Here is a 16,034-nt window from a genome sequence, read left to right as displayed (position 1 = left end):
CCATGGCATATGCACTCCCCCCCTTCTTACTGCCTTTGTAGCACAAGGGAAGTGGTTGAGGGGCAGTAAAAAACATGGCTTAGCTGCACATTGCACATTTTTACTGCCCCCAAACATAAGTGTAAACAAGGCCTTACAGGAGGTTCCAAAATAACCGACTTACAGACTGGATCAACAGATGAAACTAAATAGAAAAAGCTTTAAAAAATAAAAAACAAATGCAGCCACCACATTTAAGAATTGCTAAGCTGCAAACATTACAGATCTCTGTTTTTGGGTTTATACTGCTTGAAAGAACAACTTCACCATTCTTTAAATGTTCCCCCCATGAGTGAGAATTACTTACCAAAATACTTATCTTCAGCCCTGTTCATTACACAGCAACATCCAGCTCCTCCTGCACATGCCTGCATACCGAGCCATCAAGAGGAGTATGGCCCAAGCTATTATAATAAATAGGCCAAAGGGACTAAAAGTGACATGTGTCCAGGCCTGACTTACTAAAGTGTAATATGAAATTTCTCTGCACATTATTAGACCCTCGTAGTAAATCAGAAGCTGCAATAAGATGAAAAAAAAAAATTAAACATTACTGTGGATCCACAATTGTTCACAGCATTTGTTGTCATTGAAATTGTTGTTTTCCTATTCAGAACAAGACATCTTCTTACTAAATAACCAAAGACATTTGTAAAATGAGCAGCATCTCAACTATTACTTATTTCCTTGTAGAACCACACCCTGAAAACAATTCATTGTATTCCATTTCATGACAGACCAATGTAAACACCTAATGAAAAGTCAATAATCAAGCCATTAAAAAGCAAACATAGAGCCAAATAAGTTTCACTGTATATCTACATGCTTTGTTTAGATAAACATTATCAAACATTTTAACATTCTCATTGGCAGTGACTGAATCAAACTAAGTTTGCATTAGTTAGCGATGGATTTGTTACTAAATTCTATAGTAAATCACCATGAATGTGCATACCAGACATTCTTTCTGATATTTGTCCACTAGGTGGCACTGTTTCACATGTGATTTTGAATGATGCAGTATGCAGAAGTGAATTATAAAAAAAATTACATTACATCATATCACTTTATTTAGAAAGTTATCGATTGCTCAATTTTCCTGCAGTTACCAGTAAGACATTCTTTCCACGTGAACGTAGCCTTTAAAGTGTTACTAAACACAGGACCCTGCATTCACTATATCTGGTCTCCCACAGTACACAGAACATGGAAATGCAATTATTTTAGTAAATATAAACTGCTAAATACCTTTTCTCATCTGCAGTTGGAGCACTGGTTAAAGCTTGTAGGGGGAGTTTTCATTCTTCCTTGACTGTCCTATGAGGCAGCAGGACCCCTGACCCTCTGTCTGTACAGTGCTGATTGGCCCTGTGCTGATCACATGCACTCTCCCAAGAAAAAAATCTCTCTAGAAACACACACCAAACTGTGCATGTGCAGAGTGCCCCCCAGGCTTTGTTCAATCAGGACATGGTTTTGGGATTGTGGAAGAAGGGGTGGATCAGAGAAGACAGGATCAAACAGCATTTTTACACAATGCAGAGGATTAACCCCTAAAGTTCCACAGTAAGTATAACAAGCATGCTATGCTGCATATACAGACTAATTTTACTGTTGTGGGTTTAGTAATTAGTTGCACTTTAAAGTAATTGTAAATGTAGCACCCTGGTGTTTAGGCAGGGTTGCTAATAAATTTAGTTTGCCAGGTAGTAATTGTCCTGGTTAACTGTTAGTAGATCCACTGATTCCTCTCTAATTCTAGAATTGCTGCACCTTTTCTCTTCTGTCAAAAAGGTGGCACTGTGGCTGATGACATCAGATTGACAAGGGCTTGACAAGATTAAGAATGGATGGGAGTCTCAGCCAATTGGCAGCGGTTTCTTTAGTCCCTTGGCCTACTGGACGTGCCTATTTTTTTGGATGGAGTCAGGTGATGGGGTTCTGTGCCACCTGGACGGCTGTCTGGGTGGACGTGTGTTATGTCGCCCTGGGCTGCTAGGCTGGAAGCCTGAGGCCTATCCTGGGGACACCTTGCTGCTAGGCTGCCTGAGGCCTATCTAGGAGCAGGAAAAGCTGTGTAGGGTTGGGACTGCAGGATTGGAGTCCAACTGGGTTTGCGAAGGTTCAGCCGGACGGGGAACCATTTGTGGTCAGAGGTAAAAGGGAAGCTGTCGCCACTAAGAGACCATCCACCTTGTTACCGGAGACCACTGTGAGTAAGCTTGAGCAAATACCAGAGCAGTCTTCTTACCGGAGACCACTGTGAGTAAGCTTGAGCAAGCACCAGAGCAGTCTTCTTACCAGCCGGGGACGGTGAAGAAGTGGGAAAGCTTCAGCGAGTGCCAAGCCAGGGACCCAGCTTGAGGAGTGTACAGCGGGATAGCTGTGGAAGAGCTCAAAGGATCCAGCGACGATTGGATCTGGAAGTCTAGTGAGAGACTGGAAGCTCAGTGAGTGAAGATCTACAGTGAGATACTGTGAGATAAGAGAAGAACTATTCAGCGTTACCAAGAGTTATGTGCAAATACCTTTAATGACTTTTACAAGTTCAGTTGCCATAGGAGGCGGCAGTCCTACCTATACAGACATAGCATCCAGCTGGAGGCCTTTCCCTGTATAGCTGTCTACCTATAGAGTCTCGGAATCTGTCAATTATCATTGTATCTACTCAAGGGTGTCCTGGCCCTAACCCACTCTCCCACCGTTCCTGTTAAGAGACAATAAATCTCTTGTTCGCATTCAAAAAGTGACTGGTGCCCATCATTTCATCTTGCATTACACCTACCATGCCTGTTAACCCAATCTACAAAGAAGGATGTCAGCTCTTCCTAACTCTTGAGGTCACTATTAGGCTTCTGGAGGCATGGGACCTTGCTACAGAAAGTCTCACTTTTTGTTTTTTTTTAAAAATAACAAACATATTATACTTACTATACCTGCTCTATTGCACTGGATTTACACAGAGCAGCCTGGATCCTCCTCTTCTCTGGTCCCTGTTCGCTGCTCCTGGCCCCTCTCCTTCTGTCGAGTGCCCCCACAGCAAGCAGCTTGCTATTGGGGCACCCGAGCTGACCTGAAGACACAGATCTGCCATTTAGGACCGCCCCCCCCCCTCTCTCTTGATTGGCTAATTGACTTTGATTGACAGCCGCGGGAGCCAATGGCACTACTGCTGTGTGTCAGCCAATCAGAAGAGAGAGTCTCGGACGGCCGAGGGACATCGGTGGACAAAGATGGGGCTCAGGTAAGCATTAGGGGGTGCTGGGGAGGCTGCTGCACACAGAAGGCTTTTTATCTTAATGCATATGCATTGAGATTAAAAATAACTTCTGTCTTTACAACTCCTTTAAGTGTAAGTTTGGCCAAAACTTGGAACTTACATGCTGACAATTAGAAACCTCCCTCCATACCTTGGACCTTGACTCCCCATGATGCAGCAGGGTTGTAGGCAGGTGCAGGGCTGAAACTACGGGGGGCGCCTCCACTCACATTCTCACATTGGGAACCGATGCTCTAAGGGTGTCACTGCCGCCCAATCAAGTGTAATGGACAAGCAGGTGTCCCTCCTAGTCCTGCCCAGTGCCCAAACAGCCTATGTCTTTTCTGTGTGAGGCATCCCAGGGAAGGGGAGGCTTCAAAGAAGGCCCTGGACTGGGGGGGTGCAGAGGAGTCCTTGGACTGGGGGTGTGGAAGAGGCCCTGGGCTGGGGGGGGGTGCAGAGGAGGCCCTGGGCTGGGGGGTGCAGTGAAGGCCCTGGGCTGAGGGGGGGTGCAGAAGAGCCCCCGGACTGAGGGGGTTAGAGGAGGCCCTAGACTGGAGGGTGCGGTGGAGGCCCAGGGCTGATGGGGGGAGCCAAAGAGGCTTTGGGGCTGGGGAGTGCGGAGGAGGCCCTGGACTGGGGGGTGCAGAGGAGGCACTGGAGTGGGGGGGTGCAGAGGAGGTGCTGGAGAGGGGGGGTGCAGAGGAGGCCCTGGACTAGGAGGGGAGAACACAGGAGGCCCTTGACTGGGGGGGTGCAGAGGAGGCACTGGACTGGGGGATACAGAGGAGGCCCTGGACAAGGAGGGGAGTACAACGGAGGCCCTGGACTGGAGAGTGTAGAGAAGGCCCAGGACTTGAAAAATGGGGTTGATAAAGGACCTGGATTCGAGGAGCAGGGTGCAGAGGAGGCTCTTATTTTGGAGTGAGCTGTAAAGGAGGCCTTGGACTAGCAGAGGTGTGCAGAGGAGGCCCTGGACTAGGGGGGGTGGGTGCAGAGGAGGCCAGTGACTAGGAAATGGTGGTTGGTGTGGCAAAGGCCCCTGGATAGGTGGGGGACAAGGGAGATACTGGACTAGGTGAGGGGGTACCTGGAGGTCCCAGATTATCAAAGGGGGTGTCTGGAGGCTCTGGACTAGGGCAGCAGGTGTCTGGAATCCATGGACTATGAGAGAGGGATCGTGGAGGCCCTCTGGACTAGGAAAGAGGGTGCCTGAAGGACCTTCCAGCTTCAGGGAGAAAGAGCCTAGATTTAAAGCCTGGGCCCTGGAGGTTGAGTTCACAACATAAATGGGGACATTTATCAATTGTCGCAAGTAATCCCAAACAGGAGCAGAGAGACAGGTTGTGTGATAGATTTATTAAAGGAGAAGTACAGCCAAAGCCATTTTCAGCTGACAGCGGGCTTAAAGCCTGCTCTCGGCTGAAGTCACAGAGTCGGTCCAGGCTGCAAAAAGATCGCAACCATATGGTTGGGATCTGCTCACATGCCTGGACCGGCACCCAACTCAGCCTCTCAGCGAGCCTCCTTGAGCCTAAGCCGGCCACTCCCACCACCTCCACAGCCCAGTGAGCAGAGCCAGAGGCTGACAGCCACCAGCTCTCTGCTTATGGAGCACTGAGAACTGAGTGATCGGCTGTTTGATTACACGGTTCTCAGCCTTACAGCTGGCTGGCGACAGATGTAGCACCCACCTAGGTAAGTATGATTCATAAATAAAATTCCCATACTTCTCTTTTAATTACCTGACATCTCCTCTTTCTTGCTATCTGGCCCACATGAAAATTAGGCCTCATTCACATGGAGCATATGCGTTCATGCCCAGTGTGATGGCCGTGTACTGCGTGGGGATACTTTGTGTTCTGTGCATCCCTGTGTTGGCAGTCCAGTCAAAGTCAATTGGGACGCAGCATCATAGCTGCCAACATTGTGAAAAAATTGGTGTTAGCACTTCAATCATCCCGGCACCATGGTTGTTATGGCGTCAGGATGATTGAAGTGCATTATTTCTATTATTACATTGTAATATAAAATTAAATCATTTAACTCACCATAATGCCGAATCAGTGGGATCCCTGAGCGTGTCACCTGCCACGTCGCCTGCCACCAGCAGAGTCCTTCCTTGCATCAGGTGCCCCAGCAGAGTTCGTCCTTGCATCAGGTGCCCCCAGCAGAGCCCCCCCTTACACCAGATGTCTCCAGCTGTGCCCCCCTTACATCAGATGTCCCCAGCGGAGCCCCCCCTCACATCAGGTGTCCCCAGCAGAGCCCCCCCTACATCAGGTGTCCCCAGCGGAGCCCCCCCTCACATCAGGAGTCCCCAGCGGAGCCCCCCTCACATCAGGAGTCCCCAGCGGAGCCCCCCCTCACATCAGGAGTCCCCAGCGGAACCCCCCCTCACATCAGGAGTCCCCAGCGGAGCCCCCTTTACATCAGATGTCCCCAGCAGAGCCCCCTCTCACATCAGGAGTCCCCAGTGAAGCCCCCCCTCACATCAGGAGTCCCCAGCAGAGCCCCCTCTCACATCAGGAGTCCCCAGCGGAGCCCCCTCACACCAGGAGTCCCCAGCGGAGCCCCCCCTTACATAATGAGTCCCCAGCGGACCCCCCCTCACATCATGAGTCCCCAGAGGTGCCCCCTTACATCAGGAGTCCCCAGCGGAGCCCCCCCTCACACCAGGAGTCCCCAGCGGACCCCCCCTCACACCAGGAGTCCCCAGCGGACCCCACCTCACACCAGGAGTCCCCAGCGGACCCCCCTCACACCAGGAGTTCCCAGCGGAGCCTCCCATTCACATCAGGAGTCCCCAGCGGAGCCCCCTCACATCAGGAGTCCCCAGCGGAGCCCCTCTCACATCAGGAGTCCCCAGCGGAGCCCCCCCTCACATCAGGAGTCCCCAGCGGAACCCCCCCTCACATCAGGAGTCCCCAGTGGAGCCCCCCCTCACATCAGGAGTCCCCAGCGGAGCCCCCCTCACATCAGGAGTCCCCAATGAAGCCCCCCCTCACATCAGGAGTCCCCAGCAGAGCCCCCTCTCACATCAGGAGTCCCCAGTGAAGCCCCCCCTCACATCAGGAGTCCCCAGCAGAGCCCCCTCTCACATCAGGAGTCCCCAGCGGAGCCCCCTCACACCAAGAGTCCCCAGCGGAGCCCCCCCTTACATAAGGAGTCCCCAGCGGACCCCCCCCTCACATCATGAGTCCCCAGAGGTGCCCCCTTACGTCAGGAGTCCCCAGCGGAGCCCCCCCTCACACCAGGAGTCCCCAGCGGACCCCCCCCTCACACCAGGAGTCCCCAGCGGACCCCACCTCACACCAGGAGTCCCCAGCGGACCCCACCTCACACCAGGAGTCCCCAGCGGACCCCCCTCACATCAGGAGTTCCCAGCGGAGCCTTCCCTTCACATCAGGAGTCCCCAGCGGTGCCCTCTCACATCAGGAGTCCCCAGCGGAGCCCCCCCCTCACACCAGGAGTCCCCAGCGGACCATCCCCTCACATCAGGAGTCCCCAGCGGACCCCCCCTTACATCAGGAGTCCCCAGCAGACCCTCCCCTTACATCAGGAGTCCTCAGCGGACCCCCCCTCACATCAGGAGTCCCCAGCGGACCCCCCCTCACATCAGGAGTCCCCAGCAGACCCCCCTTACATCAGGAGTCCCCAGCGGACCCCCCCTCACATCAGGAGTCCCCAGCGGACCTCCCCTTACATCAGGAGTCCCCAGCGGAGCCCTCTCACATCAGGAGTCCCCAGCGGAGCCCCCCTCACATCAGGAGTCCCCAGCGGAGCCCCCCTCACACCAGGAGTCCTCAGCGGACCCCCCTCACATCAGGAGTCCCCAGCGGAACCCCCTCACATCAGGAGTCCCCAGAGGAGCCCCCCTCACATCAGGAGTCCCCAGTGGAGCCCCCCTTACATCAGGAGTCCCCAGCTGACCCCCCCTCACATCAGGAGTCCCCAGCGGACCCCCCCTTACATCAGGAGTCCCCAGCGGAGCCCCCCCTCACATCAGAAGTCCCCAGCGGACCCCCCCTTACATCAGGAGTCCCCAGCGGAGCCCCCCCTCACATCAGGAGTCCCCAGCGGACCCCCCCTTACATCAGGAGTCCCCAGCGGACCACCCCTTACATCAGGAGTCCCCAGCGGACCCTCCCCTTACATCAGGAGTCCCCAGCGGAGCCTGGTCTAACAGAACCCAGCTCCATCTCTCCCTGTACCTCATCCAAAAGACACCCGGGATGATCTCTCTGTGCAGCTGACACACGGGGCGGGGGCAAATGATTACATCCTCCTTGTGTTCAGTGGAGAGCGGGGTGGGGCCGCCAATCCCTGCAGCCAATAGGCACACTGAAGAGAGAAGCCGATTGGCTGCCCCTCTCCTCTGCACTGAACACAAGGGGGAATAACACTCATGGTGGCGGCGGCGGCCATGTTTGTGTAGCCACTGCCGTTTTTCAGCAAAAACATTCCCGATTTTCTCGGGACAAACTCAAAACCCCGGGAAAATTATCGGGACAATCTTAAATTGGGACGAGGGTCCCAAATTCGAGATTGTCCCGGGAAAATCGGGACTGTTGGCAACTATGCAGCAGCTGCATAGACAGTCGAATGTTAAAATTTGACATGCAGACAGGAAGGGACGCATGTATACAAACGCACGGGGTCTGCATTCAGATCTGTGTATCCACTTCTATAAGTGAAGCTCTCTGGTGGATGCATATACAGCAAAAAGTGGCTCAGCATTCAGGACCTGTCTGCTTAGCCCTTAGGGGAATTTATCAAAATTAGAGCAGACAGAATTTGGAACAGCTGTGCATGGCAACCAATCAGCTCATAGCTTTCATTTTTAAAGCTGAACAAGCTGAAGATAGAAGCTGATTGGTTGCCATGCACAGCTGTTCCAAAGTCTGACTGCATCAGTTTTGATAAATTTCCCTTACGTTTCTTACTCTTGTCTACTGCATTCTAAGTACAGCACCTAATTCTTGCCTGAGCCTGCTCTCGTTCCAGTAATGTCCACGAGAGCCTTGGCTGTCTGGGAACTCGCACTCCTGATTGGCTGTTGGCAGCGGGAGCCATTGGCTCACACTGCTGTCAATCACAGCCAGTGAGCCAATCAGAAGACGGAGGGAGCGGAGTCGAGCCATGGCTCTGTGTGTAAATGAACACAAGCTGCTTGCTGTTGGGGCACCCAGAAAGAGGCAGGGGCCAGGAGTGCCAGCGAGGGACCCCAAGAAGAGGAGGATCCAAGCTGCTAACCATTAAACAGAGCAGATAAGTATAACATATTTATTATTTAGAAAAAAAAGCAAAAACAAGACTATAATATCACTTTAAGGTTCGGTGTGTTGTAAAGGATATGCAAGAGAACAGTTTTATTTTATTAAAATTGGTATACTGAGAGTCGTACTATCTGCTACATACTCACATGTGGCACAGTCATTAAAGTGGGGTTCCACCCAAAAAAAAAAAACTACATGAAAAATCCTAAAAAAAAAAATACAAAAAACATTTGGATATATATTTTTTTTTTTACTCACCTCTAAATGCCTGTTGCTAGGGGGTCTCTCGTCTCCCTCTTCCAGTGCCTGGGCTGGTGACATCACTTCCGTCTCGGCACGGGAAGGGCTCAGCTCTGCTCCCTCCCTCCTGTCAATCATCTGGGACCCATTACAGGTCCCAGGTGACTGAGCGGTCAATCACGGCGCGCTGCGCCGCTCGCGCATGCGCAGTGGGTGCCAGGCTGTGAAGCCACTGCCCGGCGCCCACAGTTGCAATGCCGGCGCCGCTGAACGGAGGGGGAGACAAGCGGGGCTTCGATCCCCCGCATCGCTGGACCCTGGGATAGGTAAGTGTCCAATTAAAAGTCAGCAGCTGCAGTATTTGTAGCTGCTGACTTTTAATTTTTTTTTTTTTTTTTTGACTGGTCCTCCTCTTTAAAGCATATGGCCCTTTAAAGGGGTTGTAAAGGTATAAATCTTTTCACCTTAATGCATTCTATGCATTAAGGTGAAAAAACTTTTGAAAATACTGCCGCCCCCAGCCCCCCCGTTTTACTTACCTGACACCTCGAAACTCGGCCGCTCGCTCCCGACCTCCATTCAGCCGATCAGCCTGGTCGCTGATTGGCTATAGTGGATGGATTGAAAGCAGCGCAGCCATTGGCTCGCGCTGCTGTCAATCACATCCAATAACGCGGCGCGCCGGGGGAGGGGCCGAGTGATACAGCGAGCGGCTATAGCCGCCGGCTGTATCACGGGAGCGCGCCCGCAGTAACTAACCACCATGCGAGAGAGCTCGCATTAAGGTGGTTAGTTATTGCGGGGAGGAGCTGAGACAGCCGCCGAGGGACCCCAGAAGAGCAGGTTCGGGGCCACTCTGTGCAGAACGAGCTGCACAGTGAAGGTAAGTATAACATGTTTGTTATGTTAAAAAAAAAAAAATTTACTTTACAACCCCTTTAAGCCCTTCCAACTGTTGATGCAATCTGACCACACCCACAGTTTTGGCGTTGCGCAGCTATATTGCCACATACCATGCAAAAAAATGTCCAGCCCGGGTGCCAGATGTGCTAGCAATGTCCCTGGGCCTACAAGAGGTAATGTGTCTGCCTGTATAATCACTTGTTTCCCTGTGCTCATGTTAGTTGAGCCAGACAGGTGCCAAATGTTAAGATGTCTTGATGTTTCACTGTGTCCTTAAGACTTGAGAGCTGGAAATAACCAGGCTGTAAGGGTTAATATTTTCCCTGCCTTTTTCAGCAAGGTTACCGCCCCCTACAGGTCAACCAACATAAAAGGGGCTGCCTCCAAGCCCCTGGGAGAGTTCCTAGGGAAATACTGCCAAAATTTAGCTGGTTACACTGGTGGAAGAGCACCCCCCTTTGGGGTGGGATAAGGGGTGCCTAATTGGGGTTCCTGGTAGGGGCCTTGAGTCTGTTGACCTCTGTAGACTTGTAGCTGTTAATCATGGACTTACTACATTTATGGATTACTGCCAATCATGGACTCTAAGGGACTTACACTACCTCTTGTGGATTTTTGCCAACAGTAAATGGACTTTTGCCTTAAAAGGGACTGCCTTATTGACTTGTCTTCTTAAAGTGTTACTAAACCCACAACAGTAAAATCAGTGTGTATATGCAGTAAAGCATACTTGTTATACTCACTGTGGAACCTAAGGGGTTAATCCTCTGCATGGTGTAAAAAGGCTGTGTGATCCTGTAAACACAGAGCCTCCCTTTCTTGCATTGGCCTCATGTGATCAGCACAGGGCCAATCAGCACTGGCCAGATAGAGGGTCAGGGGTCCTGCATCCTCACAGGACAGCCAGTGAACTATGAAAACTCCTCCTACAAACTTTAGTCAGAAACTGATAGAAGTCACAAGACTGCTATATACTGCTGATGAAAAAAGTTTTTGGTAGTTTATATTTACTAAAATAATTGCATTTCCATGTTCTGTGTACTGTGGGATACCAGATATAGTGAATGCAGGGTGCTGGGTTTAGGAACACTTTAAGGTATGCACACTTTATTGGATATTAGAAGAGCACTGTATAAGAACTGTGCTGAAGTTGTCTTTTGAGAACTGTTCTATCAGCAACTACCTCAGTAAAGGGTCTTTATTTGTTTTCATTGCTTTGCCTGGTGTAAGGGGTGCAAGCACAGCATATCAAAAGAACAGGGCTTGCAATGAAACACAACAAGGGGGAAAGGCAATGGTGACGGTTCCTCTGGTAGTGGGGGGGGTTAAGTGCTTGGCATCTCCACTAGTGGTCAGTTCCCCACTCTTTGGGACCAGACCGCCTAGGGACCCAGCCTGAAGTCATAGGAGAATTGTATGAAGTGCCTTGGGAAAGCAAGACCAAGCACAGTGGTTGGAGAAGGAGAGAGAGCATTTCCTGCATTCCATAGCAACCATGGGATTAGTGACTGGGAGAGAGGTGATGTGAATGCTGGATTGGTGGAGACCGGTAGAAGCTCTGCGGTACTGGTCCTTACATGCTGCATGTGATGGGAGTCACTTTGGGCGGGGGGGCCCATGGAACCCAGCTTACCTTAGAGAGGTCAGGAAGCTCCTTTTTCAGATCCCCAGGCTCTCTTATGTGTAAGTTACACTGTGTCTATTAGGGGCACAGAGTGACCAAGAAGTCCAGTCTGGTCTGCCCTAACCAGACTCACAGTACAACCACACCAGACTCAGCATTTTATTTTACCCCTGTTATCCTGGGTCTTATATGTGTGGTTTGTGTTAAAAGTTGGTGAGGCTCCTTCACTTGGGACAGTAATATCTATCAACAAAATCCCTTTAAGAAATATATGAAGATAAATTAATTCCACTGTATCAGACTACTGGGACACTGTATGAGCTTTGCCTCATAGACTGTTGTAGACCGTTGCCATGCAGTCTGTGATTCATGAATAATAAAAACATTGCTTAGATGTGGATTCCATGGTTAATTGTGTTCCCTATTGTTTCTGTCTGTCTGCTAGTATTAGGTCCACTCTACCTTGGTAGCAAACTATTGGGAGATGTTATATGTTTATGTGGATTAGCTTACGGGTTAATGAAATCACTGTCAGCTATTAGTTGCTAGAGGGGGGAGGAATTTCTCCAACAGCCTTCCTACTGATAAGTTACCGATTGAATTATTTGCTTAAAATTTTGAATGTACCTATGTCTCATGTTACTGGATGTACAGTTTACCCCGCCCTGTGTCATTATGCAAAGAAGGGGGGATTATCCCAGAGTGTATATCTCTTTGTGCCTGTGTTTCAATAAACAGTCTTACAGAGTTATGGCTAGTGACTGGGTGGGCTAAGGGATCTTGGATCGTGCTGGTACCAGGCAAGGGAAGCTTATATGATGGACATAGTCTTCTTGAGTACCGGGTTCTGCCACATTCACATTGCACACCACGGAAAAGTGTCATCAATATAACAAAGTCAGCCATGGATTACAAGAGTTAACAGTGAAGTTGCAGCTCACTTCTAAATTTATGAGGTCTGTTGACTATCACATGACCACAGCTCCTTGCCTTGGGTTTAAGTATTAGTGAGTTCAGTTCCACTTGTCACCACTAGGGCACCTAAACCCCACCCATAGGATGAGTCTCTCTTCATGAAATACATTTAAAAAAAATCTACAAGGATTGATTATTTGTCTAATCTACATGTTGTGAGTATGTGTGATATATTCGGTCATATCCAACTCTGTTATTCTGTGGGCCAGCTCTCTGGGCACCATGTTTGATACACTTGAGAGCCTTTTTCCATAGAATTTTCTAGACAAGTTTTTTTTTTTTCCCAAGTTTTTTTTTTCCATGTAGGTAGCCATGTCTTTCCTCAACCCCCCCCCCCCCTCCCTCATGTGGTCAGGCTTAGGACTGGCATGCATAATGTGATAATGCATGTGCATGGATAATTTGTACTCATATACTAGGGCCAACTTAGATAGGAGCCAATAAACCTACCATTGTGTGAAAGGCAGGAAACCAGGTTACCCAGGAGAAACCCACAGGATAGGACATACAAATTCCATGCAGATAGTGTCCTGGTCAAGATTTGAACCAATCATTATGTAGCAATAACTCTTGGTGGAGCTGCTGGTTTAAAGCGGGCTGTTACCGTCACCTTCGTTACCTCTATTTCACCAGAACTGGGTCTAGGGTCCCGTTGAGTTTAATACCAAACAGTGTAGGCACCGGACACTTGAGTATCTTTTCCAATGCTTTCATAAATGTAAATTGAAGGAAGTAGCAGGAAAGAGGTAGAAGAAGAGTTGCAGGGAAGTTCAAATACCTTTTCTTAGTGTAGTATTAAGAATCGAAAGCTCATAGATGAATGTACTTTCTTTTTAGAGTTGAATCTTTGCCCACCTGGATAGGTTTCTCTCACTAACTTAGCAGCCAGTACGTAGCACGAACAAAAGTCTCTGCCACAGACTTGATTGGAACAAAACCCGTACGATCCTCTGCCACAGGATGTAATGGTTTACGATAAACAGCAAACACAGCACTAGAACCTTTAAGCCGACCCGGCAGTACTATGCGGTAGGATTACTTTAGGATGCGTCCTCCAACTGAGTCACCAGGCCCCTCTCCAGACCAGCACTCTGCATGATCCTTCCATGACGGGTCCTCCCCTGGGATCTTCTCAGTTGTCCAGCTTCTTCCTGTAAGACAGACAGCCCAGGACAATTCCTATGCCGCTGTGGTAGGCCCCAGACAGGATTCTGGGCCCACCCACACGCTGCAGCAACGTGGGCCTCCCGGTCGGAGGACCACGAGGTAGTACTCTTAGCACATACCTGTCGGCCAGGAGGGCCAGCAAGTGGAACGAAAACGAACCCTAAAACATGGCGTCTGTCCCATAAATACCCTCTCCCAGAATGCAACTCGGAGGGCCACCTCCACCGAGTCATCTCTGGGACAGAGGAGCACTCCTACACTTCAACGTGCTGCCTTTCCAACACCGACCCATGGTGACAGAGACACCCACAGGCACAGTGTGAAACTACATGCAACTCAGCCAAGCTGGAACAGAGGCAAATCTGACTATGTATAAACAGATAACCCACTAAATTTACCTATAAGCAGTAGATTGAAAATCTACCAGCGCTACATTTATAAGTTGTAGTAAGAAATAGCAGCAAGAGCCGCAGTCCAAATGCAGCAGTGAGTGTGGAGTAGAGCTATGTGGAACAATGCCATGCACCACAAACACAAAGTGTAAATTGGATTGTTTGACTCCGACCATACAAGCGTTTAGACCTGAGGTTCGCAGGCCTCTTTATAGTGACATAACTGCCAGTGTGAACATTGCATTATATAACATATGTACATTATACATACTTTCATATGCATGTGTATTATGCTGCCATCTTCTGGATATTATGAATACTGCAAAGTGCTATTTCCTATACAATCTAACAATTTATTGCCACTTTATGGCCCCTTTCACACGGACGGACCGTTCAGGTCCGCCTGTCAGTTTTTTCGGCGGACCTGAACGGGCGCTCCATGTAAGTCTATGGAGCGACGGATGTCAGCGGTGACAATGTCCGCTGACATCTGATCCGGTCCGATACGCTAAAATCAGACGGATGGCCCTACATTCGCATCCGTCCCTGGCGGATCGGGTGAGATCTGATGAAAACGGACATGCTGTCTGTTTTTGTCCGATCTCTCCATAGCAAGCAGCGGCGCTCGACAAGCCCCTCCCCACTCAGTGAGCAGAGAGGGACCTGTCATCTGCCGGCTCAGCGGAGATCAACAGAGAGATCTCCCGCTTAACTGGCAGACTCTGTGGCAGCGGATCCGCCTCGTGTGAATGAGGCCTAAAGGAGAAGTCCAGCCTGAGTTTTTTAGGCAGGGCTCCTCCTATGGGTCACAGGGGTGCAATTCGTTTTGCACTCCTGTGACCCGTTTTAATCAGAGAGTGGTCTGAATGTCACCGCTGATGTCACTGCAATCAGTCGAGGCAGCGCGTCATCCCCTACTTCAGAAGTCTGGATCTGCCAGCTGCCTTGACTGATGGCAGTCTCAGCGAAGCACTGAGACGGCTGCTCCCTGGCCCCTCCGCAGCTCAGCACTCCAGTGAGCGTGGAGGAACAAAGCAGGAGTGATGCTGACTGACAGTCAGCAGCTCTCCGCTCGGGGAGGAGTGAGAACCAAGACAACGGCGGTGTTTGGTGGCTCAGTTCTCAGTGCAGGGACGTCGGGACAACAGATGCAGCATCCACCGAGGTAAGTATGAATCAGAAAAAATAAAATAAAACTATACTTCTCTTTTAAGACCCCTTTCGCGCTGAGACAGTTTTCAGGCATTTTAGCGCTAGAAATAGCGCCTGTAAAGTGCCTGAAAACTGCCTCACATCCCATGAAATGTCACGCTTGTCCAATCAAAGAGCGCTTTGCTATAATTCAGAAAATGCAGAGCAATCTATGAATGGCGCCCATGCTGAGTGAGTAACCTCCTGCGTTCAGAATGCGGCAGGGCAGCCACACAACAGCGCACCTGAACGCAAGTCGCCAAGTATTGTATTTACATATATTGGTCAGAGCTGGTCCAATGTGTGTATAAAATATCCATCCCTGGAACTCTTCTTGAATTCTTTATAGAACAAGTGATAGAGTAAATATTCTGCTCTAAAATATGGCCTTCTTTCTCATCAGAAAGCTGCTATATTTTATATAAAGCTTTTTTCTGCCACAAGACTCGTTCTGTGCAATATCTATTTCTGCTGTGTTTACACTTTCTACCCTTCACACAGCTACCGGAACCTTTATGTACCGGAACCTTTGAGCCGCGCAATGTTTCCTAAGGAGCCCAATTCAGCGTGCTCTCTGGTGTTTCCCGGAAGTGAAACTAGTGACAGCTTCGGGTGTCCTTGTTTGGCAGCTGGTGCTGGATGTGCGGGAAAGGGCAGAGCTCGTCGGTCACCCAGAATGTTGCGGGCTGCCTGGTGAGTGGGATTGGCTGTGTATTGCCCGCTATAGGGGGTCCTGGTAGGTGGGTGCTGTGCACTGCTGTGGTGTCTGATAGAAGCACATGGGAAGTGCTGTGCTCTTCTATGACAGGACATGGCCACTGGCAGTAATGACACACCTTCTGAATAACATTGGCCTGTAGTATCATGACATGACTGTACTTTTCCTTCATGTGGTACCTCACCCTCAAAAGGGAAGTTCTGTTTAATGTTCTCCTCCCCCTCCTCTTATGGGACTTTTTTTTTTG

The 16,034-nt window shown here is 49.9% G+C and overlaps 1 protein-coding gene across 4 annotated transcripts in view; it reads left to right on the top strand.

Moving 5' to 3' along the window:
- The first annotated feature begins 15,613 nt into the window (after nt 1-15,613).
- Nucleotides 15,614-16,034, top strand: part of OPA1 (OPA1 mitochondrial dynamin like GTPase) — a 156,951-nt gene continuing 156,530 nt past the window's right edge. For all 4 annotated transcript variants that reach the window (XM_073626362.1, XM_073626359.1, XM_073626361.1 and 1 more), the window contains exon 1: nt 15,614-15,762. In XM_073626362.1, the coding sequence (XP_073482463.1) occupies nt 15,746-15,762 (17 nt within the window). In that variant the 5' untranslated portion in view covers nt 15,614-15,745. The remainder of the gene's footprint in view (nt 15,763-16,034) is intronic.

Source organism: Aquarana catesbeiana, linkage group LG04, assembly GCF_042186555.1.
Source record: "Aquarana catesbeiana isolate 2022-GZ linkage group LG04, ASM4218655v1, whole genome shotgun sequence".
Lineage (NCBI taxonomy): Eukaryota > Metazoa > Chordata > Amphibia > Anura > Ranidae > Aquarana > Aquarana catesbeiana.
This window is presented reverse-complemented; position numbering and strand designations above follow the sequence as displayed.